Here is a 23,713-nt window from a genome sequence, read left to right as displayed (position 1 = left end):
AATGTCTTTTGAGATCTTTTTAAATAACACACTTTCCCTTGTGGATCAATAAAGTTTGTCTAAGTTCAAGACAAAAGGAATAGCCAATAGCTCGTACAGCCTGGATTTACTTTTAGATACCACAGAAAACGACAACTTTAATAAGGTTTGAAATATATCGACTTTACAGAGTTAAAGGTAATGCAAACCCAAATGTCATCTGTATATTAAAACTGACTTAGATCTTTCTTGTACGTGTATTTGAGCATGACCTTTCACCAGCTCTGCTTAGCAAAAATATCAAATATCAAATATCATCCAACAGGTTTTCTAGCAAAAAAAAGTTTTGTTTCTCTTGTTTAGTGTGAGTTTTTTGCTGACAATGTTATTTATTTATTTTTTAAATCGAACTTGCATTAATTAAGTTACCTCTGTGTATTTGGGTTTGCGACGTTTTCCGGAGTGTGGGCTAGCGTTTGATTGGATAATTCAGAAACGGACTGATGCAGGATGAGGGTCTAACATTACAACATGGATAAAACCTCACTAACACTGACACACTGCCCCCTTCTGGCGAGGGTTGTTACTGCGCGCTAAGTCCGTTTATGGATGCAGTTCAGTACAATGACACATACTCAGCACTGGCAGAGACTCCCAATGTGCAATGTGTGAGTGTGGATCTGCCCAAACACTACACGAAAGGCTCAACACCATTGGCAACACCATATGGCAGGTAATGGCTCAATTGTCAGTTATCACATTGTACGTACAGTTTACTATAATATCTACTAAATGTCAACGTTATAGTCCAGCAGCATGTGTTTTAATTTTCAAACATTTGTGACATATTCCAAAAATGTCATGTGCACCTACAAAGGCGTCCGACACAGTGAATCCATTAATGTATCGACACAAGTACGCTGTGATTTGGCAGTTTGATGGATGATACAAGCCGGCTCTGCTTAGACGACCACTGACATTTTGTGTCGCACACCCTCGAGCTCCATTCGATATAATGAGTCTGTGTTTTCCTTTATCAACTTGTTAATTAGACGCCTTCCATAAACATAAATAAAACTGGTCTTTAGAGACCTTTAGAGGCATTTTGCAAGGGGAACAATGGGAACCAGCCTCTCGGCAAAGCGCACTTATCATGTACTTTTCATTATTCGACTCTGTCCGCGCCATTGTTATTGTTCCCTTCTTCCGCCGCCACAAATTTGATCTCGGCATTGGCAGTCCTCGAAGCCATGCTGCTGTCTCTGACCTTGTGCTTGAACAGAAAAGGAAAGGTTTTTCTGAAAGACTTTTGGAAACTCGCACCCATGAAGCCGTACACGATCGGGTTGACGGAGGAGTTTGCGTAGGACATGCAGTTGGCCCAGGTTTTGATCTTGTAGGTGGCGTAGTTGGGCCTGTAGTTCGGGTGGAAGGACTGGTACAGGACGAAGATCTGAATGGGACCCCAGCAGATGGCGAACAGCAGGACGATCACCACCACCATCTTGGACACTTTACTGCGGATGCTGATGGTGCGCTCGGACAGTAGGTTTACCTGCAGACCACAGGAAACCGTAACGTGAGTAGATATGTCAGCACTTCAGACAAAACACACAGCTCTCAACTGACTGGACGACTTCAATCTCTCCTAATCCCACAATCCAATCTTGCCAAATGAATATAAACCAAATTGACATGCAGTACATCCACAAGATTGAATTCAACACCTGGGTGACTGAGAACGTACAAGGTTCTAATAAATGATGAAACCAGTTTTTAATCATGTCTAAGCCCCCATTCACACAGGATTAAGAGAGGAATCTGAGTTGAAGCTCAACAGATAATTGGCTCAGCAAGAACGAGCAGTCCGACCTTTTGTCAGTCTTTCTTCTTACGCTCTTTGTTAACAGTTTTTGAAGTTTGGAAGACATCTGGGATTCAACAAAATGGCAGTCTAACTAAATGTGCAATGGTCTTGTAGTAGAGAGTAGAATTGGAGATGACAATAAAACAGAAGTAGACAGCGTAAATCTGGCCCTCCAGCAGAGAACCTCTGGCCCCAAGATGATTTTGAGAAATATTATTGCACAAATCAAAGTGGAAATATGCAATTAAGTACTCAAAAGATTGGGAAAATACTGACAAAAAACTCCATTAAGACATACAGTATGATGTATAAAACTTGCTTTAAGCCGTACGGGTATCTGTTGCCGGTGCTTCATTTCGAGGCATACAGACTGACCGCAGAGGTTCTTTGTCATGTCAAACAAACTTTACAGGCGATTTTTTTCAGGTTGCAAGAACACTGTACGTCTTCGTGCTTCGTCTGTACGGCCTGCGTAAGTCTTTTGTACGTTTTGTACATAACCTTTTTCATATGTCGCACTTGTGGACTTCGTACAGTATATGTGTCCTGCGCCACACACGCACCATCAGTGCAGCCAACGCACGTTCAGATATCTATCTCCTCCATACATGTCGTGTAAGTCGTTCATGAATTGCCTGTTCGACGCATGTAAACTCTTATATATAAAGCTTAATTTGTACAAGGTTTTTGCAATATGCTGAGGGGAAGAAGGCGAGGAGAGAACAGGTGTCAGCGAGGGAGCAGAGAGAAAGGCATTATGCGTCATGTGACACATAGCAGCAATTCACCAAAGATGTTTGGATCCATGCGAATGTAGTCACCGTGGCTTTCTCTCGCCAACTCCCGGAAAAGTGTGTCATACTGCCCACAAGTATCCAAGGACGAAATATATAGGCTATTCACCTTATTCCAGAAGTTCGCGTGGGCGCCGCCATGAATTGTGCCCGCCCCTTTTCTCCTATCAGTTAACATGGGACTGGAGAAGTCCAGATAAAAAATCAGTTACTACTTGAAATCAAATCTTTTTTTAGGCCACGCAGAGAAACATTGCAGTGTTGACATGTTGGTGCAAATAAACATTGGACATTTTACACAAATCAATCAACTAAACATTTGCCTGGCCTGCCAGACACTCCTCCTTTCTGTTGAAAAGAAGAACTGTCTGGACAGCTCCTCGCAGCCAATCATTTCACGATTTTACCCACATCGGTCCAATCACGCACCGAGAGGCGGGACTTCATTCCCCCAAGAGGCGGAAGCCGTCACCACACTCTGCCAAAACAATATAGATGGCGTGCACGGCGAGTGATACGATGTTTTCTTTTGCTCTTTCATCTTTTAAATCATTTGGAAAAAAAATGTAATCCCTAAAACCGGAGCAAGAAACAGCGTTCAAAGCGCTCCTCGTAAATAAGGACGTTTTTGGAAAGGCTCCCTGCCGCTTGTTGCTGCAACGTATTTAGCGTTGCTCTGATTGGTTGATGGCGTCTGTCAATCACGCCCACCAGGAAAGCGTTGAGATCATGCTCGCTCCCAGACTATATGTCTTTGAAATATCTATGAAAAAGCATGTAGTTTGGCAGGCCAGGCAAACTAAACATCAGATTTGAGCGGCGAACATTTTCCCTCGTTCTCGTTTAAACGGGCTTCACGCTCGACCGCAAGTGACAATACAACAGAAGTGCCGAGACAAGGCAAAAGGAGGCAAAAGTGGGCGTGGCAGACTAAGGTGAATACCCTTCCGAATAGCCGGATAATATCTGCGACAAATGCACGGTGTTGGTGCACACAACGCACAGATCGTTTGCAGTTTTTGCAAACTTCATATGAAGCCCGGCTGGAATCCACGGTCAGTACGTTTATTGCAGGTTGCTCTTATAACATGGGCTACAATTGTGAGGCTCAGCCTTCCACAAGGCAAACTTGCTTCCCCTGCAATAGAACATCTCCATTAAGAAAGCCACAGTGACTACATCTAGATTAAACACTTTACAAGACTAAGCTTATACATAACAAAAAAAGGCAGTCTAACTAGGTGTCTAACACTCCACACAAACTACGAACTACCACTGAAAAATGCTTTGTGTTGTAGTCATCTTTGTGCCTGCAGTTAGTGTGTGCTGTCGAGAAAGTCTTTGTTGAGTTGGCCACACCGAAAGACCTGCTATCTGCAGGATTTATTTTTATTTTTATTTTAAATTCACAGAAAGAGCTCAGGGCATTTCAGTCCAACCAGTTTTCTGCGGTGGACTTCTACTGTAGCAAAGCAGCTCTGTCAGTTTATGGCTTGCATTGGATTTGAGAGATATTATTCTGATAGAAAATCTTCTATCTATCAGGGGGGGGGGGGTTGGTGATCAATCTGCCCTGAATTTTTTAAGCTTTTTAAAATTATTCTGCTTGTAGATAAGAGTGAACAACCCTTTAACTTTCACATTATGATATCAAAGTATTTATTAAAACAAGCATTCGTAAAGTGATTCCCAATTATCTACTGCAGAAAGAGAAGTCGCCTTAACATACTAACCACCTTCTAGGCACTTTTTATCGGCTGACGGTTTCACTCAGACAGCTCTGCCTCTTCATGTACAAACAGCGTTAAGTACCTGGTAGTTGTTGTCCACGGGCTCCACAGTCGGCTGGCCCACGCGCTTCACCATCAGAGTGTAGCAGAAGGAAATGGTGAGCACAGGCAGCAGGTAGGCAGCGATGAACTGGTACAGGATGAAAGCCCTCTCGTGGGTTTTAGACGGGAAACGCTCCATGCAGTACTGGCGCGGGCCATACCAGTACCCGTCCTCTATCCGCTGGTATATCAGGATGGGCGTGGACAGGATCAGGGAGCCTATGGCCAACAGAATTAGGAAATGTCTAAATTGCTTCCCAACAAAACCCATGGGTGTAATTCTGGCCATACAAATAGAGTGGCCCGTTATTAATCAATTACTTTAATGTAGTTTTTGCAAATGACTTGTTTAACATTAAGCTAAAAGTTTGAGTGCTGACCGATCCAGATGCAGATGCTGACAATCATGGCGATCTTCGGTGTCCGGTGGCGCAGGGACTTGAGCGGGTACACAGTGACGTAGCAGCGATCTCCACTCATCGCAGTTAGAGTGATACAAGTGGCCTGAACCGTCACCTGCAGAGAAGAGGACAAATGAACATTTTTATGGATAATATTGACTTACATATAAACCAAGTGTTTAGTTAAGTTTAGTTTATTATTAGGATCCCCATTAGCTGTGCTTTACAGCCAGCGAGTCTTTCTGGGGTTCTTGTTAAAAGCATGTACAAAGTATTATCAATATGACATAAAACAGACATTATACATATAAGAACATTATAAAGACAGTTCAATTATTTGAACCAGAGAAGATTCAACAAATACAATGTGAACTTGACGTCATTCTGCATCTTCAAAGAACAGATTTGTGGTCTATTTGAACCAGGTTTAGTGGGAAGACGTTCCATCCCTTCATAGCTCTATAGACAAAAGTGCTTTTGAGAAAATGTGTATTTGACTAAAAACCGTCCTGATGCATGTAGTGGTATAGCCATGTGGTGCTCTGTTGTTTTTGTATTGACTAAAAAAAACATAGGATTATTGAGTTTGAATATTTTCCAAGTAGAGAATAACCGTGAAGCTAAAGCTCGATCTTTCACCTTCAGCCCAGATTCGGAGTGCATAGTTTTTATGCTGGTTCTATAAGAGCAGCTTTCGTGACTAACTTGGTGCTGCCAGATGCCCTTTGCCACGTCTTCAGAAATCCTTTTTATGAAAAATATATCTTTCTTGCCATCAGACTCTTGAATACACATGTGCAAGTATTACATGATATGGTTAATTTAATATCTACAGTCGAATAGCGTAACTTTAAGTATTTTGGAGAAGCATACTGTATAATTAAAACGGTTGCCCGCAGATAATTGTTTGTTAGATAGTTAGGGCTGTTGTATTAATTTACCACAGAAATTGTTTTAAATAAATTACTCTGCATTTTCTGATTTTATTCATTTTAATTAATTCATTTACTTTTAGTGATATTGTTCTAGTTTAAACATGGTTTATGTCCAGATTAGAGATAGGCTGAATATTTTACAAGCTTGAGCTTAAGTGAAAAGTTTGAAAAACGACTGATCTAAGCCATGCCATAGAAATCATTGTCTATTCAAGTTCAATGATAGAAGCGGCCAAGGAATATTTAACTTAAAGGTTGATAGAAGGAAAAACAGACCAAAATAGCATAAATGTACTCTGAGACATACAGTATAGCGGAGAGTGTGGGTAGCCCCTATAGAGCTGCATCCTCAAATTGTGGCGCAGGGATTTTATTGTCACTGATTTGCTTCTAGATTATTTCATATCGTTCCAATAATGAGCAGTGCCGCGAGAACTACTCAAGATGCCATTGTACTGCAACCGATTCAACTAATGCGCCTTCAAAAGTGGTGCATTAGGATGGATTTTACTGCTACAATAAATGCCAGCATTTGGACGATTTGCTTGAATATTAACAAGTGAGATTCATAATGTAGTTCAAATAATTCCCCGAGGTTTTCTGTCATTTGCAAAATAGCTGTAATCTTTGTGCTTCATTCATTTAGACAATTTGGCATGTCACATCACAGGGCCACAGAGCAACAACTACACAACATTTAGTGCAATATTAAAACACACACCCTGAATATTCATGAGCGTGCAGTTTTTTGCAAAAGGCCTTAGGAGGGATTTGTGGAGCATTTAGACCAAATTCAGCTTGTAACTGCAGCTGTACAAATAATCCCCTGCCTCCGGCTATTCAAATGAGCATTTTAATTCATCGTACGTCCTTGCTGTCATCTCTCTTTAGTGATCAGGTGAGGTCATAGTATGTGGTTTGTGAGGGAAAATATCTTTGGTATCGAGGCCCAGGCAAGGCTAATGCTAAAGGGGAGAAGACGGATTGAGAGGATGTAGAGGCTTATGGTTTTACTGCAGGCGATTGAAATGAAATGTATGTATTTTCCTCCCCCTGCATGTTCCAGCAATGTCCTAATGTGTAGAATGAGCTCAGACCTGTTCACCACAACTGCCTCTAAAACCCTGCACTGTCACTCAAAAAGGTGTTACTTCGGGTCCGAAGTGCCGTCATGCACAAGCTTAATATAGAACCTGCAATTACACGTATGACCTGAGGTGGCAGTGGTGAGTATAAAATGGGCAACTTGCATCTAGTCCCTTTAAACGTAGTACTTTTAAATGTTGTATAATTTATTACACGTACATGTTTACCCCCATGTACGTGGGTAAACAGTTGATACTATGTTTACAAGACGCTAAAGGTCAATGGATGTATTTACATCAATGTAAATCATAAAATATTATCAATTAGGGCTGGGACAAAATAGCGATTTGCAACATATCGCAATAGTCATTGTGATATCTGCATGGTATATGCAGATCTGCATGGTATATGCAGATCTGCATGGTATATGCAGATATCAACTTATCAACTTATATAGCGCTTTTCCACCTACATTAGGCACTCAAAGCGCTTTACATACACCAATGTACGCAGACACTGGGGTGGGCAATGTGTCTTGCTCAAGGACACAACAACAGTGTGTACTTTCAGGAAGTGGGATTCGAACCCCCAACATTCCGATCACAAGACGACCCGCTCTACCATCTGCGCCACTGTCGCCCCCATCGTATCGGAAACCATGTATCACAACACTTTTGATCAAAAGAAAAATGAATAAATAATAATAATACAAATGGTTTTCACTTACGAAGTAACTTGTTTACATTAATAAATCCTTTTCGTAGTCCCTCTGGGGGTAATACAAGTGTTAATGGGATAATTGGGGGGTCTTTCATCTCCCCCTGGTGTCTCCACAATTGAAAACCACAATTGCAGCTTTCCCTGCTCCGACCCGGAGACCCCAATACACACTAATGGAATCACGAAGAACAGGCTAACGGGCAAAGCTATTTACAGCCAAGTTTGAGTTAAAAAAAATATTTCCATTGTGTAACTGGATGTACAATATCCCTCTCTCCCTTTGTCTTTTCTGTCAGCGTAGTATTTACTCTCACGGACAATTAATGAGTAAAAAAACATAGCACGCTACGACACCTGCAGTGACGCTTATGGCCTCTAGGGGCATGAGCTAATTCAAATTGAACTGTGAAACTAATATATGATAGACTCATTACAAAGTGAGATATGAATAGCCTATATTTGTAATAATTTTGATTATTATGGCTGAGCTTGTAAATTAGAAATCTCATAAAATTAGAATATTTAAAAAATGGACTGTAAGCCGTAATCATCAAAATTAAAACAAATAAAGGCTTGACATATGTCATTTTGCATGTAATGAGCTGAATTTCAGAAATAAATGAACTTTTGAACGATATTCTAATTTTGCGAGTTTCACCTGTAGAATATTGTATCATAAATATGTATCGTATTGAGCGGATGGTTCCAGCTCTATTAGCAGCATCTAGTTGTTGTTCGTTATTCTATGGAAATGTTCTCACATTGTTTTATGTTTTACTATAGATCCGATTATATCAATGTGATAATCAGACTTTTGTACAAACAGTCACTCAGCACCAATGTGGCTTTAATATTAGCAACTTGCAACTTGTTCGTTTTTTTGTTTTGTTTTTTAACACTCAGAAAAAAAAAGAAGTTAGAAGCTACTGCAGAAGTTGTGGCTGTTCTGGCTCTTCATGAATTATTTACTAAAAATACTCTGTTGTGGTCTGTGCAGGCAGCAAAGCGGCAGTTTTTCTCCCATGATGCAGTGGGCGCTGAAATAACGAGGAACACACCAAAGTGGAAGTGTGGCAATGACGAGAAACAAAAGTAAACAAATGGCCATTGAGAACAAGAAAGGACAGCGAACAAGTCAAGTGTGAGAACAAAGTTGTGAATTTGGTTTTGACATTTGCATGAGACAGACAAAGGGAAATGTCACTCCTGTGCGAATACAGTAACGAGGCAAATGCAGTGCTTTTCCGCGCACCATATGGAGCGCAAAGAAAGACGGTCCGCTGAAGTCGCCCACTGTGCGTTTTGGTGTGGGCGAGACATGTCTGAAAAATGAAGAGACAATTCAATATTCAAAAAACAAGACGAAAGAGATTCAGAGATTTCAGAATGTTGAACCTACAAAGTTCCATTGTGTTTTGGCTTTTTCAGGTGATTGCAAAAATCTCACTTTAGTTTAGATACATAATAAAGGCATGCACTTTAGTCCCTTTAGAAAATATCTTCATACTACTGAACAAAACCATTTGAAGCCATCTCTGTTGAAGTCAGTATCTTATTCTGAACTACAGCTGTGCCCGTGTTGTTCAGTTTAAAGGTAAGATAAGCCGCCAAACCAACTTGTGTGAAATTGCCATGTTGTTAAGTGTTCAAAGAAACTGTTGTTTGGGTCAACTGTGCCACAATTAACTTTCAACTCCAAAAAAGCAATCATTTCAGAGCTTGTCAATAGAAACTGCTTTCTACATACACGACCAAACTCACTGACGCCCCTGAAGTTTGCCGAACAGTGTTTGAGACGTGTCCCCTGCAGTGCACATGAGGAATTGTCTACATTATAGATGTGCATTATGACGCAGGGTGGTCCTTTGTCAGCAGGATTATTTCAGAAGTCATTACAGTTCATTATTAAGCTCTCCAGTCTTTTCCATTCAGCAAATCCACAGCCATTTTGAGACAGATAACGCAGTCTGCTCCCTCTAATTACAACAATTAAAATGTAATTACTCCCAATACGCACAGTGCAGTGCGAACCACTTCAAATCGGCAGGCTTCTGGTGACTTCTCTCCATCAGAGCCATTAGTGGAATCTAAATGACGGCATGAGGACGTCTATATTCACAATTAAAAATCCTTTTAACCTCCCGCACCCTTTGCTTTGAGCGACGTTTTCTCTTGTAAGCTAAAACGGATTGCGCTCAAGGAGTCATTTATGCTTTATAAGAAAATTTAGACTTTTCTATTAGCTGCTGCTTAAGTCCCTCATCTCCGGGTTTAATTATAGAAAAGGTACATTTTCATATCAAAGAGGACACCTTGAGTGAGTTTTTCTGAAGAGTTAATTCAATTTCATTTGACTACTTATCAAAGAAAATGCACATTTACATTTTTTGCTCTCTCAGGATTTTAGAGGCAGTTGTGGTGAACAGGTCTGGGCTCATTCTACACATTAGGATATTGCTAGAGCAAGTATGGGGAGGAAAATACAGAATTTGACAATTTTTAACTCTGTATTGTCCCTTTAATAAAAGCTTAATATCACCCTTTCAAAATGTTTCTGGTGGACTTTCCGCCTCATACTCCATTGTGTTGTGTTGATGGCATCTTTTGCTGCAGGCAGTGCATCATATCTATAAATAATATTGGCCTGACGTTGGTTTGAGTCACTCTGTGAAAGAGAGCAATATCTGTTTTAAAAAATCTGAAACAGTGCTATGATCCTGTGGACACAGAAAATCCCCTGCCTCTTATCTTGACAGGCCTATTGGTTTTCTACCAATGATCTCTGTGACAGTCTCCACTGCATTTGTTATTAGTCTCGACCTATGGGCAATGATTGTATTTTTGAGATATAGCTATATCAGCCTTATCTCACTGGCGGAGAGTAGCGGAGACGTTGCGGAGACTGTAACCGCGTCTGACAGTCTCCGCCACTCTCCTCCACAATGATTGCACGCCGCTCATACAAAGGGCCTATCTCACCGACCTGGAGACTACTTGTTGGAGACTCAAGTTGCCGCTGATCACGAAGGTGTCTCCAAGACGTCCCTTCTAGATTAGGCGAGTTTCCAGGTAGTGAAAGCGAAAATGTTCGATATCAGCGGAAATCGTCGATAGGTCTCGGAGACATTGCGGGACATCACAGAAACATTTCACAAGTTGAGGACAACAAATAGTGTTCGTGACACAACTGCTTGAGACTGCAGTCTCCATGCAGTCTGAAATCGAACGTTCGTTTACACCGAGACAACCTGGAAACTCACGTTATCTCCAAGGGATGTCTCAGGGACATGACCAGCAGCAACTTGAGTCTCCAACTAGTCTCCAGGCTAGTGAGATATGCCCTTAAAGGGGCTAGATGCAAGTGCGTGATTTTATACTCACTACTGCCATCTCAGGCCTTACGTGTAACTGCACCTTCTATATTAAGCTCGTGCATGACGGCACTTTGGACCTGAATTAACACCTTTTTGAGTGACAGTGCAGGATTTTAGAGGCAGTTGTGGTGAACAGGTCTGGGCTCATTCTACACATTAGGACATGGCTGAAACATGTAGGGGGAGGAAAATACGTAAGGATTAAACAACTTCGCGACTTCTTGACTCTGCGTCGTTTAATCCGCTTATACCATGGTCCCACAAATGTTACATTTATAATAAATGTTTTTTTCATTTAATAAACTCACTAAATATGCCAGACCACCAGGACTATTTTATGTGGGTTATTAGCCGGTCACTGAAGGCCCGTGACCGTCTCAGAGCGAGTCATTCTCCGCAGCTATTACGAGGATCTCAGTCAGGCTCAACGACACAACATCAGCACACGCTGCATCGCCAGAATCACAACACAACAGGACTAACCCGGCACTTTTCCGTGGAAGTAAACACCGATATGCGGCACTCGTGGGCAGGAGTTATTTCACTTTTACGCTGTTTAACCTGAAGCTAGCTAGCTAGCTCAACGAGCTCAACTGTTTATGGAAACAGCTGCGGTGGAGTCCGCTTACACCTGGGCCCCACGAACTGAAACTTTTATGTTTGACTTTACTAATCCAGCCAAATATGTTTCAATGCAGGATCATTTTATGTACGCCTGAAAATTATGATTAGTGCCTTAACTGTTTTCAATAGAAATGGAAAGCTCATATTCTTTTAACAGGAGGCTAACCTAGCTGCTCACTCTCCTCTACTATCCATCAAACGTTTTGTTTTGGCCAAAAACGTTGAAATTAACACAAAATCCATCTCATACGTTCCTGTCAGTCACTAATTACGCGTTTATCTGATTCAGCTGTGTCATGCGTTGCTATGGCGATGCCCACAGCGGAGTGATATCCCAGGCTGTATCCGAATGTCCACACTATCCCCTAACCCCTCATTCACTACATAGGCCCGCACTATATAGTCGACTATATAGTGATTTAACTACCGGACTTGCACGCTTGTTAGCCCCCACCAGCCAATCAGAATCGAGTATTCAGCCAGACCATGGTATAAATAATTTTAATATTTTTAAACTATAGTCCCATTAACTGTCCCATTAACAATAGCCTGGTTGGTGAAAGATGGTTTTGTCAGGTGAAATGATTCCATGGAAGTATATTTCATTTGACATTAAAAGGTCATAGTATCCATCAGCTTGGCTTTAGCATTCCCACTCGCATGTGAAACAGAGTGAGGGGCATTGTTCCTCATGAATGTTTCAAACGGTGTGGCACCAGAAGCGCTGCCTGCTGTCGCCTGATTAGTCCGATGTTTGTGAAATTACGTTCTAAAAATATTTAATCTCTGTCTATTTGTTCAACATCCCACAAATCCCAAATCAGATCCGCAGAGACCAGACTTTATTGTGTAGAGTAGACAGAGTATTCATACAGCCGGCCAGTTTCAATTGTTTCATCCATAATGAATTATGTTTCTGAATAACAGATGAGAGGCACCTACGTATGCGGCAAGTTCGGCCCCTATTTGTAGCATGCTTTTGCTTTTGCTTTTGAAATTACATATTCATAGCCAGAGCAGATTGAGGTGAAGTCGTTTTGGAGACGCAGGAGGCAGCAGGAGCTAAGGAACAAAGACGGATGAAATAAAAGAGCAACATGGGTCATTTTTTGTGGTTTAATTGTGTCGACTGGATTGGAGTTTTGAGCCTTTTTTATATTAGTTTCTTTCAAAATTGAATTTGCCGGAGTCTGATTGTATTATCGAGAAAATGATTGTAAAGAATAAGCTTCAGATCATCAGACACAGACTAAAATGGATCCACGAAAGACATGTTTTTTTTACCGACAAAAGTAAATTATACGTATTCATTGGATACCTAATATGCCAAAAAGGTAAACCCGTATATACAGAAAACCTGGCTCCATTCTATAAGTCCAGGCTTGCCACACATAACACATTATACTTAAAAGCACAGATATATGGCATTAGAGTGCATAGAACCGGAGATAAAAGCCAGTGTGTGGCTGCTCACATCACAGGATGCAGTCATAAAGGCCTTTGACAACCATAGAAAGCACATAATAATAATATACAACACACATCCAAAGCAAAATCCAAGCCAAGATTTACCAATTACTATATACATATACAGTATATGATCAAACATTTTGTAGCATATGATATATTACATATTGGGGCCGGTGGCTCAGTTGGTAGAGCGGGTCGTCCCATGATTGGAAGGTTGAGGGTTCGAATCCCAGGTCTCGCAAATGCACACTGTCGTTGTGTCCTTGGGCAAGACACTTCACCCTACTTGCCTCCAGTGTCTGCGTACATTGGTGTATTAATGAGACTCAAAAAAATAAAAAATGGAAGATCTGCCAAAATATATGCACATCTATATGTACACCAAGGGAGTTAATACAGCCTGAGAGTACTAAATAGCATTTTTATGAACTTCTAAAGAAAATCATTGAGAACAAGTTCATCATTTAGTCCCAAGGGTCGGCAAAGCTTCGATCCAGTAGGCTTCTCTTTGCTTTAAAAGTCTGGCATGGCATCCGCCACAATATGACGGAGGGACTTGTTCAATGCCACAGATTTGATGTTCCGTCTCTAAACAAATTACATGGCTTAGTCAGACTCATGTCGGGTGACTTTATTGTGCTGGTCTGCCCAAAAAGTGCAAAAAAAAGTAGATTTACCAGATTCCAGATCCACATACAGTGCTGTACAATATGTATAAGGCTGCACGTCTAGCCTTCTCAGCTTTTTCCTGGAGCTGGTCCCTGCGTTGTACTCAGCTCCCCTTCATACACGCACACTACTGTGGTGCTGAAGGCCCCCTCATATAGCATGAAGCCCCTCCCACAACACAATTAAGTGAGAAAACAGTTTCTCTACAGACAGAAACCAAATCACAAAGTAATTAATTTAGAAAAATCCCCCAAATAACTAAAGACAATGATCTGTATACTAAAGACTCAAAATTCCCCAAAAAATAAAAATAAAATAATTCTATGCGGAAAATGGGAAGTCACATGACGGTGATGGTAAACGGTCAAAACGGGTTAGGGAAAGCCGGTCTGGGTGAGTGTGCGATGATGATTGATACGATTGATATGCACTTTATCCTGGCTTATGTTTTGGATGTATGTTGTACATTACTATATGCTGCTATATAATAAACAGCGGTGCTAAAGTAAGACAGTGCTCTAGATTTCTTTTCCTGTTCTTCGTTTGGCCGATTTTAACTAGAGCGCGTAAGAAATAAAGTTGTGGTAATCTTGTCTCGTTAGATATTTAGTTCGAGAGGTCAATAAATAATACACTCCAAATAAATCTTTGAGTCTAAAGGAATACAGAGTTTGTTTTTATGTTATTCCAGTGCCTTCTTGCCCTCAGATCTCGACGAGCACCGGTTCTTCCTGCCTGCAGTGGTGTTCTGATGAGCGCTCACAACTACTTTCTAAATAATATACTCTGTTGTGAAATGCCTGAGGAAACCTTGAACAGTATTTTCTATTATGAGCATGTAAAGCATGTGTGTTTTTCACTTAAGACTAAAACTAGGATCATGCCACTTTACCTGCTGGAGAAAGGCCACAAATTTGCACATAAAGTTGCCGAAGATCCATCCGGGCAGAGGATAGAGCGTGGCCGTGAAGGGGACGCAGCAGACCAGGAAGATGATGTCTGTCGCTGCGAGGTTCGCTGTGGAAACAAAAGACATCAGTCAGAAAGGCCACTGATGAGGTGGAAATCATGTCTGTAGGGCTCTTCATCCTCTAACTCAAATCCACCCTTCAAAGAGATGAAGGAAACGCTTGAAGGAATAAGGGACATCTTTCTGCTGCCACAGTATTTCACATAATCCACAGTATTTCGCTCTGACAGTGGAGTGGACACACTCTTTACATCTTTGCAGAAAACAGAAGAAGAACTGTAAGGTCATAGATATTATGACTGAGGATGAACTGAAAGTAAGGTCATGTAGAAATGAGTAGTTGTTGTGCTTTAACTTTAATTCCGATCTGGCCAGTACAATGGAGAAATCTTTCTTCAACTTAATGAATCATGTCCAGCTGACAACATTTGTCCTATTACGCAGCATTGAACCAAAGAGCAAGGACTCATGAGCTGAAAGAAAAACATATACAGATTCACTACAAGAAGCGCCATCTGCAATATTCTCAGGCAGTGTTTGAGACAGAAACCATTACTCATATTAAATTCTATTTCACAGTGAACTGTTTTAATAATAATAATAATGCCTTACACTTGTAATGCGCTTTACAAGCCTGTATTAACAAGTTTCTCAAAGCGCTACATTGTCGTCATTATTCATTCGCTCCATACTCGGTGGTGATAAGCTACTGTTGTAGCCACAGCTGCCCTGGGGTAAACTGACGGAAGCGAGGCAACCAGTCTGCGCCATCGGCCCCTCCGACCACCACCAACCACTCACTCACACACCACATTCACCCCAGGCTTCCTGGTGTTACCAAACGGTCTCCCATCCAAGTACCGACCAGGCCCTTCCCTGCTTAGCTTCCAAGATCTGACGGGATTGGGCATAGCAAAGGCGGTATGACCTCGTTTTATTATATTACAGAGTATGCTGGCAATTATAAACAAATTCAACCTTGTTTATTTCGATTTCAGTTCCTGTTGGTGGTCGGAGAAACAAGACTCCATTGTTCTAAGGCATCAATCAATTTCTGAATTGAGTTCACTGCATGACAGAACGCCTGATTTGTAATAGCAAAGTATTAAAGTCATCCTGTCAATTCCAGGGTGAGAGTTGCCGATATTAGGATGCATAATGCATAACGGTGGTGTGGTGCTGCAGCCTTCGAGCTGGTTTAAATTTGCGGATAACGGCCTTGCAGTTCTAATGAGTCTAGCTCAATTTGACTTCTCTTAAAGTAGTTTCAATCAATGTATTTTCATGTAGTGGAGACATTTGTTTTGCCACTATAGATCTGCATTGTAAATTGTAAATGATTTCAAACGTGTATAACACTTTACCAATGAGCGAGGAAAGTTGCCTGCCTCGGCCATGCTATTTCCTGTCCATTCCATGAAGGGAAGTTAGGGAGCAATTGGAGCAGTATGAACGGGCGGGCCTAACGCGCACAGATTGTCAGTGAAATAAACCAATTAACAATAAGCGGACATCTGACAGCTGTTGTCCAATTCAGAAAATACACTGGGGCAAAAAAGCATTTGGTCAGTTCCTGGTTTTACCATACCCTCGTACTGCGTTTCGTACAAGGGTCTGGACTTTCACAATTGAGCTCCGTTATCAGGTGGGAGGGGTGAACTCCTTTGAAACGATTCGGTCTGATTTTCGCTAGCGTTTGGTCGTGACGTATGTAATGCGCCCGAGTGAGTGAAGCGAGCTATTATAACTCTTGGGGGCATTACTTGCACATTCCAAGGCTTCAGTTTTAATTTCTGTATATTTGGGAGCCGAGCCAGGACAGATTGAAGAGCTTCCAATACTTTCGTATCCGCCGCCATTGCCAAACTACACCCGTAAATCGGCGCAAATGCTTGATGCCACCGACAACACCAACCTCCCCCGCTCGCTGAATGGTAGGTGGAAAGTCAACCGATGTAACGCAGCCACTGAGACCAAGCCCAGACGTACATTTAAGGAAATGATAATTGACCGGAGTTTAAGGATGGCTAAGGCCAGGCTAGTTCCCCATAGACTTCCTATTGGATTTCCACTGTATGAACTGAATATAAACTGACGAGAGAAAATCCTCAACTCCCTCATCCATCATTAGGGGCGACAGTGGCACAGTTGGTAGAGCGGGTAGTCAGAAGGTTGTGGGTTCAAATCCCAGCTCCTTCAAATGCACACTATCGTTGTGGCCTTGGGCAGGACACTTCACCTTAATTGTGTCTGTGAGATTTTGCTCACTTTCACGGTTTGAGAACGGGGTAATTCTACTGCATCTTCTACAGGGCAGTGAAATTTGAAAAAAATAAATAAAAGTATACAGTCATTCAGTCCCATCTGCACTAGTTTGACTTCAAAGCTAAAATTTCCTCAGGTAGTATTGGAAACCAGTGTTTTAATTTGACTCACGGTGTACACACACAAAGACAAACGCTTGCACACGGGGATAACAAGACAGACAATTCAAATATTCCATCGCAAAGGTTATCATAATAGGAGCTTGTAGCGTGATTGCATTGTCCTTTTTCAGTGTCCAATTCATGCCAAATATTTAATCTTCGTGCTTGTGTTGTTGCACAATCTAATCCCATTATACTGGGCTGGTCATAATCTTGCAGGATGGCGCAGATGGCGAGGCCCAGACCTGTTATGACTTGGAATATTAAAGCAGCTTCAGCAGTGCCTTGCAGTGGCCTTTGAGCATTGGCGAAGATCAAAGCGATGCATCATTTACAGGCCACCATTGTAACAGAAGGGACCAAATAAATAAATATTCAGAAATAATACAGGTTTTGCATGTAGCACAGTGTTTTCACATGTGGCCCCAGTGAAAGCCTCTAACATTATCATTACAATCCATCTTCTGCTTTATCCGGGGCCAGGTCGCAGAGGCAGCAGTCTCAGCAGAGATGCCCAGACTTCCCGATCCACCTCCTCCAGCTGTTCTGGGGGGCCTCCGAGGCGACGCCAGGCCAGCCCGGAGACCTAGTCCCTCCAGTGTGTCCTGGGTCTTCCGCAAGGCCTCCTCCCAATAGGACATGCCAGGAACACCTCCTGAGGGAGGCAACCAGGAGGCATCCGAAACAGATGCCCGAGCCACCTCAGCAGGCTCCTTTCGACATGAAGGAGCAGCGGCTCTACCCCGAGCTCCTCCCGGTTAACTGAGCTCGTCACCCTATCTCGAAGGGTGTGCCCAGCCACCTTGCGAACGAAACTCATTTCGGCTGCTTGTATCTGTGATCTTGTCCTTTTGGTCATTACACAGATCTCATGACCATAGGTGAGGGTTCTTCATCACAACAGTCCAATTCAGCGACTGCATCACGGCCGACGCCGCGCTGATCCATCTATCGATCTCACGCTCCATCTGTCCCTCACTCGTGAACGCGATCCCGAGATACTTGAACTCCTCCACTTAAGGCACAGACTCTCCACCTAGAGGGGAAGCCACCTTTTCCAGTGGTTCATTACCGTATTCTTTCAAATGTTCTTCTTACACGTACAGGTTATGAGTGGTGACTCGAGTCAACACATTTATTCTTTATTTCAGCTGTTTTATCTTCCAATGGGGTAAAGAAAAGTGTACATTCTTATTTCAAGCACTCCCTCATCCATCATTAGGGGCGACAGTGGCACAGTTGGTAGAGCGGGTAGTCAGAAGGTTGTGGGTTCAAATCCCAGCTCCTTCAAATGCACACTATCGTTGTGGCCTTGGGCAGGACACTTCACCTTAATTGTGTCTGTGAGATTTTGCTCACTTTCACGGTTTGAGAACGGGGTAATTCTACTGCATCTTCTACAGTGCAGTGAAATTTGATTTTTTTTTTTTTTTAAGTATACAGTCAAAATTCTTACACGTACAGGTTATGAGTGGTGAAGTAAAGACATTGATCCAGTGTGGGTCCATATTTGTTATAGGTACGGAAATTAGCTTTTTATGTCAGATATAGTGCACTCCAAAAATGTAAATCTAGATTAGTTAAAATGTCTCAAATTGAGCATTATAATTTACCTTTGAGCTGTTTTCTCTAGTTAAGGGTTAGAGTTTCTGACTCGAGTCAACACATTTTGTCTTTATTTCAGCTGCTTTATCTTGCAATGGGGTAAAGAAAAGTGTACATTCTTATTTCAAGCAAGATTACTAGTCAGAAATGGCATCAAACAAGCAAAGTAATCCGATCAGCTGAAAAAGTCTCAGTGAGTGAAAGTAATTCAAGTAATTCAAGCCCACACTTGAAAATTCAGTTTTCGTAGTGTGGTGGAAAAATGTAAGAAAAAGGAATCTTACTTGTGTATCCCCTTTCAGGCACACAAGTCTCTAGAAGTGCCTTACAAGGGACCGTTTTCATTCTCCTCATGCATCTTAGCATCCACCCAAGATGTAATTTCCACGCGGTCTCCCATCCTGTCACTAACCAGGCCCATCCCTGCAGTGCTTACTGTAGCTCCTGAACTCAGACCAGATCGGGTACACGAGTAGGTGTAAGGATTTCAGTGGATTTGACAAAGAACAAATTGAGATGGCTTGACAGCTGGGTATTTTGTGTCAAGCGGTGCATTTCAAAACTGCAGCTCTTAGTCCTTGCAGTGTTCTGGCCGTCCAAGAAGGAACAGCAATAAAGGAGTGCAGTGTTCTGGTGCAGTTTGTGTGTATTTATCAGCACTTCACCCTTTTTGTTATGGAATAGTGATGAGTAAAAATGTATTGAATTTGTTGCTCCAACATTACCATTCTTCCAAGTGGCGGATGACATCACAGATCAGTCATGTCAAAGTCATAATTGAGTAGAGCACCAGAAATCAATCATCCTGTTTGGAAGTCATCGTGTGCTGAATACTGAACGAGACACGTGTTGGGACATAACATGATAAATGCACTGCTTTGATGCCACACTTGACATGCAATCCACACCAATTAGTGGACAGATAAAAACACAGGGAATTCAAATACAGTAAAGGATATAGGCTGTTTCCCACACAAAAAAGAAAGAAAGAAACTCCAAGCAAATTTGTGAAGCTGCATTTAAAATATTGATTTTGTTTCCTTTCAGCAAAATCTTAGAGCAGACGCTTAACCAGACCTGTAGCTCGGGGTGACTGTTTTTAAAATAAATGTAGGGATAAACTTTCATCAGATAATCCGACACTTAAAGCGAGAAAAAGGCAAAGGCTAAACTTGCAGGGCAGAATCACCAGAAGTCACGACAAACTCTAAACATGAACTTATGAACTTTCTCTTGAAGCAGTAGGAGCTATTTTACATAAGCCATGTAGCCAAAAAAAACACACACACACACACTTATAATTCATTGCCACCTGAAAGAAGATAAAAATAGAACATCCTACCGGGTCTCTCAGCATGCTATCGTTTCAAAAGACCAGACATGTCAGATTCCTAAGTCATACTGTATTAAGAGGGCGCAGGTCTATAATGGAGTGGTTCTTGTGCTACAGTGTTACAGTAATCCCCTCTGGACCTGTTTTTATTCGGCCATTTTATATAACTCTGTCTAGCTTTCTTGAAAGTCATGGAAAGATTGTTTTGTTGTCAAAAAATGTCTTTATCTCTGACCTTGCTTGATCTCTCTTTGAAACCATACCACTAAATACCTGAAGACGTTATTTATTTGACACTGAATGTACGTGCTCTTACCATTTGCCATGTTATCAGGATTTTTCACGTAAAAGCTCCATTGCAGTGCATCCTGTGTGGCATAAACATGTTGCACGTCATCTAACTAAGAGCCACGTATGTGTTGCATCTGTTTCTGTTGCAGTATATTTGCATCGTTGCCCAGCTTTAACTTGGTTTCTTGAGCACAGCCTGGAGGGTCTATTTATATTTCAAAGGAAACTGTGAATTTAATCACAGTCCGTCAATCTGACATCGGATAGTCCCCCACATTGAGGACTTTCTTAAAGAAGTGTCTCGAAAATGACTCATAACTGACAAACAATAGGTCTACTGTGAAGGGTTTTTGACATGCCAACTTTTCGAACACTGCAGCCCGCTCCATAATTTTATACACAGTACTTACTTAGTACGTGAAAGGAATGACTTAAAGAATTACTTAAAGGAACCGTTTTTACATACTGAGATATGTTCTTACCTGAGCTTAGACAAGTTGATGCGTACCTGTCTGGTCTTTGTGTGTGCGCTCAGTCACGCACAACGACCAAATATGTTTGGCCTCTTCCAGTATATTCCTATAGCTCCAAATGGGGTGAAGTTAGAAGCTTCCACACTCTTCCACGGGCACAAAGACCAGACAGGTATGTATAAACTCCTCTGAACATATCTCAGAATGGAAAAACGGTGGCCTGTTCCTTTAACAAAACTACCACAAAAATTACTTCAGTATATGCTTGACCCTATATCCATATCCATTTCCTTCATAAACACAATGAAACATTTACTGTAGACTGGGCAGTGCATTTTAAAGAGACATCAGTATCGTCAAGCAAGAGGCTATAGTCCACTGTCATTTAAGATCAAGCACAACCCCTCTGCCACAGGTGCTCCCTAAACAGAGGAAACAATGCAGACCTACCTTTTACCGCAGAAAACCCTCCACTTGAGGATATAAAGATGTGATGACTCAAGGGCAGAAAAGTGCTTACTACTTTGTATGCCATGGATGATATCAAGCACCTGTTCAATATTTAATACAAATATGATCATATACTTATGCATGTTGTCCATGCATTCTGTCACTGTCGGTGTCTTGGTCTTTGTCTCATGCATTTTTCCCACATCCAATTACCTGGAGCTCCTCAAACCCAATTAAAGACATACTTGTGTAAACAGTGTGTCCACTCAGTGTTAATTAGACTGTTAGTGGTTCTAGACAACAAATGGCTCAGGTTGAAAAATGCAATGGATGCCGTAGAAGTGACCTTAGGAGATGAGAAGAGTCTTGTATGTTTTCTTGTTAAGCTGGTTAATAAATGCTGTTATGAAGCTACTGAAGCATTTGCACTGGGTTAAGTTGATTGTCAGCTTTACTGTATAAAATGTTCAGCATGTGTCCAGTATCTAGGTAATTACTATGAATGTTAGGAGTGTTTTATTGGTACATAATACCTAAAAAATAAGATAACTTCTACTTCCTGACAGTGAGCAGGCTCGCCTTATATTTTGCAAATATAAGGTTTTTCTTCTCTTCCAAAAGTGACATTTTCCGAGTCTATCTGATCAGAAAAAGCATGTGTGAAATGTTGGTGTGTTGATTGGTTTACATTTTTAGTTAAGTTGCTCTTGTATATATAAGCCCAAATGTTCTGCAGTTTGTCTTTGTGCTCATAATTAGAGGGAGGTATTATGCAAGATTGACTTTTTCACCACTTAACTTCTACTTTAGGGTTAGGATTAGTGTTAGGATTAACAATTACAAACATCCGATTCTCAAAGCACATTGACGGGAGAGCTTACAGCCTATATGCCAGTGAGATGCTTAATTTGAAAGCCAAGACCTTCTAGTTTCTAAAAATATGTGTGAGATCTGTGTTAGTGAAACACAACTTACGTTACATTTGCCGTTTTTAACACTAATTACACCCTAACCCTAACCCTAGCCCCCGGATCTGGGGGAAGGCAGGCAAAAGATTAAAGAGGGGGTATTATGCTGTTTTCAATCACATGGCACCAGTCTATATCACACTACAATGATGACGAAACCTTCTGTTGGTCTGTAAATGCAGTAAATTAGAATAACTGCCTTGTATAAAATTGCTCTCTCAAAATGGCTGTAGCGAATGTCTTGAAATAGGCCTCTGTCTCTTTAAGAACCTCTGACCCTTTCCGACACGCCCCCTCCACACGCTGTCTGTGGCATCAGTGGGGAGGGGGTTCTGCTGAGGAGCAGTGGTTGGTTACTCGGCTGGTGACGAAAGCTCAGAGGCGTCTCCAGGAGGTGGGGGCGTTCCTAGGAGGACTCAGGCAAACATATCCCTAAAATGGCTGCCATCAGATTACTCAAAAATACGTGAATGTGCCAAGGCAACACTTCAGGCATGGTTTTAATGAGGGAATGACATAATAACATGATGTAAAGCTTGAAAAAGTCGATTTTGCATAATACCCTCCCTTTAAGAGCTTTTAAGCATGTTACGATGGCGTTCCCTTCCCTCCCATTTCGACATGTGTTGAGCTATTTGCACATGTTTGAGCAATCTTTGAAGCTTCCTGGTTCAATAATTCTAAAGGCGGCAGGTGATAGTATAAGTTGTATGAGTATTGAATAGGACTCATACACTCTCCCCCTGACGCTTATCCGACCATCGCAGAGCACACTCGAGCACAAACTTCCACCTAAGCTTCACTACTACAAGGCAGCTGTTTGACACCAGTCCATACAGTACACTGTATATAGGTTCAGGGACACACACAGCCTTGTTTAACCAGGAAGAGTTTGTAGTTCTTGGTTTTGATATCGCCTACACTGATGCATCTCTTTTCTGCAGCTGACTTTCTTCTTTTATTTATCCTTGCTGTATAGTTTCCAAGTCAACCACATGTTTGATCCGCTCTCATTAACAAAACCGTGCAGTCCACACAGACCAGCTCGTCACAGAAATGACAAAGTATTCTATTTGATGCCGATGTTGGCACGAGTTGAAGCAAGACGCCATGTAAATATTTAATGCGTACATCTCCCTAGAGTCATTCCCACTGGCCCCCCCGCCTCCTCCTGCCTATACTCACCGATGTAAAAGTTGGTCGCCGTTCTCATTTGCCGGTGCTTGGTGATGACATAGATCACCAGAGAGTTCCCCACCAGCCCAACCAGCATGATCAGTGAGAAAAACAGCGGCACGAGCCATGCGTCGGTCAAAAACGGGTGCTCGTAATTTGCGCTCCCCCCCTCTGCGCGTCTCTCGTGGGAAAAGTTCGCTTCCGTCGCGTTTATCCACACCTGCTCCGTGGTATTCCAGACGTCCTCCCCTGAATACATCTTGGTTTGGA

The 23,713-nt window shown here is 41.8% G+C and overlaps 1 protein-coding gene across 1 annotated transcript; it reads right to left on the bottom strand.

The window, feature by feature from the left end:
- Window positions 1-589: 589 nt before the first annotated feature.
- On the bottom strand, window positions 590-23,713 carry kiss1ra (KISS1 receptor a). Its single transcript, XM_079569849.1, has 5 exons — window positions 23,453-23,713; window positions 14,644-14,768; window positions 4,853-4,988; window positions 4,453-4,691; window positions 590-1,534 (listed from the first exon to the last, which is right to left on the bottom strand). The coding sequence occupies exons 1-5, from the start codon at window positions 23,700-23,702 to the stop codon at window positions 1,145-1,147; spliced, it is 1,140 nt and encodes a 379-aa protein (XP_079425975.1). The 5' UTR covers window positions 23,703-23,713; the 3' UTR covers window positions 590-1,144.

Source organism: Gobius niger (assembly GCF_951799975.1).
Source record: "Gobius niger genome assembly, chromosome: 13".
In the NCBI taxonomy this organism is placed as follows: domain Eukaryota; kingdom Metazoa; phylum Chordata; class Actinopteri; order Gobiiformes; family Gobiidae; genus Gobius; species Gobius niger.
The sequence above is the reverse complement of the archived record's forward strand: the minus strand, read 5'-3'. Positions and strand labels throughout refer to the sequence as shown.